General features: G+C 62.5%; 1 protein-coding gene across 1 annotated transcript in view; it reads right to left on the bottom strand.

Annotated features, from left to right (window-relative positions):
* Window positions 1–7,069, bottom strand: part of PTCH2 (patched 2) — a gene marked incomplete at both ends in the record, with an annotated part of 9,370 nt that overhangs the window by 660 nt on the left and 1,641 nt on the right. The window contains 17 exon segments of the mRNA XM_008949599.1: window positions 206–305; window positions 566–708; window positions 856–993; window positions 1,441–1,724; window positions 2,238–2,418; window positions 2,505–2,647; window positions 2,911–3,223; window positions 3,308–3,439; window positions 3,441–3,726; window positions 3,873–3,991; window positions 4,070–4,195; window positions 4,284–4,376; window positions 4,502–4,657; window positions 4,735–4,866; window positions 5,091–5,238; window positions 5,602–5,723; window positions 5,823–6,018. Of these exon segments, the coding sequence (XP_008947847.1) occupies window positions 206–305; window positions 566–708; window positions 856–993; window positions 1,441–1,724; window positions 2,238–2,418; window positions 2,505–2,647; window positions 2,911–3,223; window positions 3,308–3,439; window positions 3,441–3,726; window positions 3,873–3,991; window positions 4,070–4,195; window positions 4,284–4,376; window positions 4,502–4,657; window positions 4,735–4,866; window positions 5,091–5,238; window positions 5,602–5,723; window positions 5,823–6,018 (2,812 nt within the window).

Raw genomic sequence — 7,069 nt, 5'->3', positions numbered from 1 at the left:
TGGACATGAGGCAGTGAAAGGATGGAGCAAAGCAGGGACTACAGGGAGAGGGAAGGGCTGAGGTGGGTACAAGGTGAGGCTGGAACTGGACAAGGCTAAGATGGGTATAGGGTGAAGGAGGGACAGGATGAGGGACAATAGGGAATGAAGAGATGTATTTATGAGTTGGGGAGGGACAGGGAGAAGTGAGATGGGGGTCTGGTACCTCAGGGGGTGGCCCGATGACAGAGAGCAGGACTGGGAGCAGCACCAGCCCGTTGAACAGCCCCAGCAGCGTCAGGATGGTGAGTACCGCAAAGAAGTACCTGGTGAGACCACGGGCAGAGGGGTAAGCGGGCACAGCCACCATGAACCCCGTCCCACCCCAAACACAGCTTCTTGCTCCACACACCCCAGCTCCCCCATGTCTCCATGCAAGGTGGGGTGGGTGCCCCCAGCAAGACACGTCCTTGCCAGCTTCCCCACATCCCCACTGGCAGCAAACGGGGCTGCCACATTCATCAGCCCCCATTGCCAAAGCTTTTTTGGGGGCAGCAAATGACCGTTGCTCTGCTCTGGTGCTCACCTCATGATGAAGTCAAACTCGGAGCTGGCCAACATGAGGACACCCAGGAGGGTGGAGACAGCACCGTCCATCACAGGGGCAAAGGTGTGCTCCAGCGCTGTGGCTGAGCGCACGTTCCTGCTCCCAGCAGCCGTCAGGAAGCCCTGCATGGGGTGGGGATGCCATGTGTGCTTGTCCCTGTGGGCCACCCATGATGTGGCCACCCTCTGGCACATGTCCAAGGGTGTGAGAATGCCATGGAGTGGGAACTGAGGTGCCCTACAGCTGGGCAGGGGTCTGCTTGTTCTCACCAGAGCCACGTGGACAGTGAACTCCACACCAATGCCCACCGAGGCAATGAGGATGACCACAGGGATGGCGCTCAGCTTGATGCCCATCAGCCCCATGATGCCAAACAGCTCCACTGCCATCGTGGCCAGGATGGAGACCTGCGGGGGCAGTGGGGTCAGTGAGGGGTGGCTCTGACTGGCTGTATTCTTTGCCCCTTCACCTGGCATGCCCAATCCTACCCCTCTACATAGGGCAGTCTCACCTCATGGTCTCTTTTCCCTCTATTCAGGGTGGCCCTCCCATTTATTGGAGGTGGCCGTCATCCTTCTCTGCATGTACGTCCCCAAACCTCTGCCCACTACACACACTGTCTTCATAAGGTATGTGCCTGATGCCTCCACAGGGGCCCCTCACTCGCTGCCACCTCCATATGGGTGTCATTTCCACCCAGGGTGCCCCTGGCCACCCCATCACCCCATTTCCCTGAAGCAGGTATCCCGGGTCACCAGGTAGGATGAGAGCAGGGCTGGATGTCCCTGTCCTGTCCCATCAGGAGGGCAGCATGGCCGGTCACCCCGTCCCCACGTATCGGGGTGCGTACTCACGATGATGCCGGCCGTCCAGGGGTTGAGCAGCAGCAGGGCGCAGACGAGGAAGGTGCAGGCCAGCAGGATGCTGATGGCCAGCAGGAACCAGTGGCGCAGGCCGATGTACTGCTCCCAGAAGAGGAAGGGGTAGCCGCTGGGGTAGCTGAGCACCCCGTGGCGCTGGGCAGCCTCGCGGCAGATGGCCCGCACGCTCTCGATCGCCTCCACAAAGTCGGCCGTGCGACGCAGCCCGCTCAGGTAGAAAGGGAACTGGGCGAACTCCAGCGGCTGGGCCGCTGGGACTGGGGAGGAGAGCACGGTCAGTGTGGGGGTATGGGCAGCACAGGAGTACAGGCTGCACGGGGGGCACCTCAGCCATGCCAGCCTGACTGCAGCCTGGACAGCCCGATGATAGTGTGTGGGGAGCAGACCTGGGCAAGAAGGAGGGGGTTTCTCTGCCAGTAGAATGCTTAGTGGGGCCGGGGGTCACGGGGAGGAGGTCTCTCTGCAGGGCAATGTCTGTGGGGCGGGGAGGGAACCGGGTTTCCTTGCAGTGAGATGCTCGTGGGCTGGAGCAGGGGCACGTTGCTGCGTGTAAGGGTGTGGGGAGTGTGCACTGGGGTGCTCAGGGTGTGGGGAGGAAAGGGAAGCAGGGCAGTTTCTCTATCCCAGAATGCTGACAGGGCAAGGGATGCAGGGGGGAATTTCTCTTCAGAGGCTTGCTTTGGGGCAGGAATGATGCAGGGAGTGGGGTCTTCTGCAGGGGGATGCCAGGGGCAGGAAGGGGCTGTGGGGTGCCCATTGCACGCACTCACTTCGCAGGTTCTCGCCCGTGGTGTCATACTTGTCATGGATCCACTCGGGTGGCGGGGGGTAGAAGTTGGCCTGGGAGGCGGCGAAGCCCAGGGGGTCATTGCTGGCCCACACCGTCAAGCAGATGTAGAAGGTGTCAGGGGGGATGATGCCATTCTCATCCACCAGCCGCCGCGTGGTCAGCTACGGGGAGAGAGCAGGAGTGGGTGTGAGCAGGGCAGCGGGTGCAGAGCCGTCCCCAGCCCCGTCCCCAGCCCGTCCTCAGGCACCTGATTGAAGTTGAAGGGCTCCTTCTTGTTGCCGGTCTGGATTAGGAGCTTGTAGGCAAGCGCCCCGTCCTCGGAGCCATTGCGGTAGCTGTCGTGGGTGATACGCCCGGCTTGCCAGTCTCTGTCGAAGGTGGCCTGCAGCCCTGGGGACACAGTGTGGGGGGTAAGCATCCCTTGGGTCACACCACATTGCACGGCATCCTGTGTGCCCCAGGGAGAGTGGTGCCAGTGGGGACAGGTATGCAGAAACCCTGGGGCTCGGCCTGGCATCACTGGGCACTTTGGGGACACCATGGGACCACCCTCCCCAAGATGCCAAACACCAGGGAAGGCCAGTGTGGAGGGTGCAGGCCGGGGAGAAGGTCCTTGGGCAGGGGAGGTGGTGGAGAAGAGGGATGTCCCTCACCTCGCAGCCAGTCCTGGAAGTAATGGAGCCACATCTTGGGCAGGTCGCTGTTGCCCTCCCGCACCACGTATTTGACGGTGCTGAAGGCCTGGTGCAGGCTAAGCAGGGCAGCTTGGGCACCCGGGTAGTGGAAGCCGCCCTTGGTAACGATGAACATGTTGTAGAAGGAGAAGTACTTGAACTGGGCCGAGATGAAGGCGTGTGCCTTGGTGTCCCGTGGCACGATGTCTGTCAGGTAGAGCCCATCGTGCACCATGGTGGTGCCATAGAGGCTCAGCCCCAGCAGCGCCAGGAACAGCACCGCCACCACCGCCTGTGGGGACAGTGTGGGGGTCAGGCAGGGTCCTGTGCCACCCGTCCAACTCTGGCGACACCGCCGGGGCTGTCCCCACCTCACCTTGGTCCGAGTCCGCAGGAGGAACGGGGCGTACTTCTCCCGGGCGAAGTCAGCGAGGCTCCACCGGCAGAAGGGCAGGGGGACACAGTCCCGCCCTCCCTTGGCCTCGTCCAGCTGGGCCTTTTTTCTGGGCCAGCAGGTCCCGGGTGGAGCTGGATGGGGTGAAGACCTGCGAGCCCAGGGGGTCAGTGGGGGGCAGGAGGATGGCGGGTGAGGTGCACACCTGAGAGGTGGGTGGCAGGACAGTGACAACGTGGTGGCCCGAGGGATCGCACCGGGTGAAGGCTTGCACAGTGGTGGTGATCTGGGTGCTGGTGGCCACGCCAGGGTGCCCATAAGGGGAGGGGTGGCAGGTGTGGTTGTCGTTGGCGTCTGCAAGCTCCTGGGGTTGGATCTGGATGACCCGTGAGGAGCAAGGGCTGCAGGGAGAGAGGAAAGGAGGAGAGGGGGAAGGAGGAGAGGGGGAAGGAGGAGAAGACGTTTGGGTCAAGGAGCAGAGTGACCCCTTGATTCTGGGTGGGGACCTATGGGGTCAGCCCCAGGCCAGTCAGCCCAGCTGTGGTACCTATAGAAGCAGCAGAGGATATCGAGCCGGCGTTTCTCCCTGCGGTGCAGGTCCAGGCTCAGGATGGCAGGGAAGACAAACAGCACCATGGCGAAGTTGAACACCACAACCACCGCAGCCTGCAGGCAGGGGTGTACATGTCAGACCAGGGTCTGGCCACCCCTTCCTGCCCTCTCAGAGAGGGACCCTGGCCCTACCTGGAGGGAGAAGGCACGCAGGGCAGGGATGGGCACCAGGGCTGCCATGAAGAAGGCAATCATGTTGCTGATGGAGGTGAGAGCCACGCTGGTCCCTGTGCGCTTCAGACACTCACCCGTCCGCTCCTGAGGGCACAGAGGGATGGGGTGATGAGAGGAACTTCCGGAAGATGGGACAGTGCTGGGGAGACCCTGGGCAGGGCTCAGAGCTCACCTTGAATGGGATGTGCTGGCTGTTCTCAGTGAAGGCATGAGCCAAGAGGAACATGTCATCCACACCGATGCCGAGGGCCAGGAAGGGCAGGACCTGCCAGAGAGCAGCTGGTGTCAGTAAGGGGGGACATGGCCACTGCCCAGGAGGGGACCCAGCCTCCTCGCAGCCCCCAGGGTCCTACCGTCCCTGTAGTACCCAGCTCTTTCCCCAGCACTTACCTGGGTGGTGGCTGCATTGAAGGAGATGCCCAGCAGTGAGCAAAGCCCCAGGCCAGAGGCCACAGAGAGAGCCACCAACAGGACCCCGGCCAGGCCCACGGCCCCCTGGGACTTGGAGCAGTCCCACCGCAGCATGGTGACACAGGCGTAGGCCAGCTGGAAGAGCACAGTGAGTTAGCGGGGATGGGGGGGCAAGGGAGGGACGGCAGGGGACAGAGAGAGGGCACACGCACCATGAGGAGGTAGCCCCCGGCCACCCGGATGACGCTGACGTCGGAGAAGGACTTCATGATGTCATTTAGCGTGGTGGTGGAGAAAGCATGGATGCTCTGTGTGGCGTTGGGCGGGATGGAGTCCTGTGCCAGCTGCCAGAGGCACATCCTGTTAGAGCAGTCAGGACACCCCACTCCCCAGTACATCCCCTCAGAGCCAACCACGGTGCCCACATTGCAACTGAGGTCCATGGGGACCCACTGAACCACAAAAGCGGTGCCAGAACCTGCGGCCACACAAAAAGCTGGGCGCAGGGGATGCCACATGCAGGCTCACCCCTGCCCAGCCCCACATGGGGGCTGTTCCCAGTGCCCACCTCCACGAATTTCCTCTGCCAGGCCTCCAGGATGGCACCTGCCTTCTCCTCGCTCCAGCTGATGTCATGGATCTCGTAGTCATCCTTGAAGTGCTCATATAGCTGCCGGGGGCTCATGAGGAGGAACATGGTCTGCAGGGCCTCGGCGCTGGGGGACAGGCACGCACCTTGCTGGGACCAGCTGCAGCACCCCAGGATGCAGGAATGGGTCCATCCCCCACCCCACAGCTCCCAGCCCCACCGTGGATATCTAGAAGAGGACCCAGGCATCCTGCCCACCATCCCTCCCCTTGCTCTGAAGCACTGCCCTGCTTGCCAGCCCCATACACTTGCCAGCCACACCTGCTTTCCCATACCACCCTACAGCCCCTCCTGTAGCCAGGGTGGGTTCCCGTGGGCACCAGATGAGGATGAGGAGAAGGGAACCCTGCCCCAAACTATCCCGGGGATAAGTGCTGCTGCGGGGTCCCTGCGCCGTGCCCGGGGATGCCCGCACCACAGCAGCTCTCACCGTAGCAGCTTGCCCTCAGAGTCTTTGGTCGTGCCACCTAAAATCACCTCCTCCTGCCAGCGCATGAACTTCCTGGAGAAGCCGTGGCAGCCCCCCGAGAGCTCAGCTGGGATGTCGGGGCTCTGCGGGTGTAGAAGAGGTGTCAGGGGTGTGGGATCGTGGGGCAGGCAGGAAAGCAGCAAGCCTTGCACCCCTCTTGGTCCCCACAGGCTGTGACTCACCAGCTGGCTCTGCTTGTTGGGGGCACTTGTGGGGCACTGGGGATCCCGCGGGTCCAAGCAGGGCCGCTCCATGTATGCCTGCCCCACCTCTGCCTTGTCCAGCAGCTCTTTGAAGCCTTCCAGGGATGTGAACTGCCCGAGTTCCTCCATCAGCTGCAGAGGGTCCAGGTTGCTCCACTGTATGTCCGGGCGGCCCCTAGGGAGAGTGAGACACCGAAGTGATTTGGGATGCCAAAACTCACATGTGGAACCACCAGCACCAGTGCCACTCCATCACCTGGGTCCTGGGGGTGCCCTCAAAGGCAGGGTGCGAGGGTGCAGAGGAGCACCATTGGTCCCCAGCACCTCCCCTACCCCGGGCTGTCTGCAGCGTCCCTGTGCCCCGCACGGCACAGCGGGCCGTGCCCGAGTCAAGTAGCATGCCTGATCCTGTTAGGTGAGGACAAAGCGGGGGGAGCTGCCCCTGCCGCCTGGCCCCGCTTTGTGCGAGCAGTCAGGCCGATTACCGCCCGCGGGCTAACATCTTGATAGAGGGGAGCTGGCAGGCAAGGGCTTCTGCAGCCCCTCCAGCCCTTCCTGCCTTCTGCCCTGCAAGCTGGAGGTTTTGGGGCTCAGCAGAGGTCCTGGGGGCTCAGGATGATGCTGGAAGCTGGGCGTGGACCGGGTCCTTGGAGGTCCAGCGGGACCTCATGGGACGTGGGGACTTGGAAAAGGGGCTTTTCCACTGCCTGTGGATGCTCCGCTACTTCCATCCCGGCCTGCGGTGCCGGGGCCCAGCGCCCAGCCTCGCTCAGCTTCTTTTTTAAGACAGAAAGAACACACAAAAAAGCCAATAACCCAGCCCAGCACTCCAAAGAGGGGAAGAAAAAGCCCCGAGCGAGTGTGGGCTCTGGGGAGAAACGCAGCCTAATAATTCATGAAGGCTGGCTGGGCCGGAGCCGGCCGCTCGAGATTCCCACATACCAACCGGAGCTGCTGCTGCTTCCAAAGAGAGCCCCTTTTATCTGCTTTCGCTTGCTTCACTGAGCCAGGGCAAATCCTTTTGTCTTTCCATAGATTGCTGCTCTTTGTTCTCCCAGCTCCCGCCCCACTCACCCTCCGCATTAAAAAGGGGGACTGGCCGGCGATCAGCCGGGGTGCTCAGCCGGGCACCCACTCCCCCAGCTGCCAGGAGATTGGTCCCACCGCTGCTGCGGGTGCCACCCTGCCTGCCACCTACCCCAGCCCCAGGGTGCCACCGAGCCCCG

The sequence above is a fragment of the Merops nubicus genome, unplaced genomic scaffold, assembly GCF_000691845.1.
Source record: "Merops nubicus isolate BGI_N331 unplaced genomic scaffold, ASM69184v1 scaffold28011, whole genome shotgun sequence".
NCBI lineage: Eukaryota > Metazoa > Chordata > Aves > Coraciiformes > Meropidae > Merops > Merops nubicus.
Note: the sequence above shows the minus strand (reverse complement) of the source record. Positions and strands in the feature narration are given on the sequence as shown.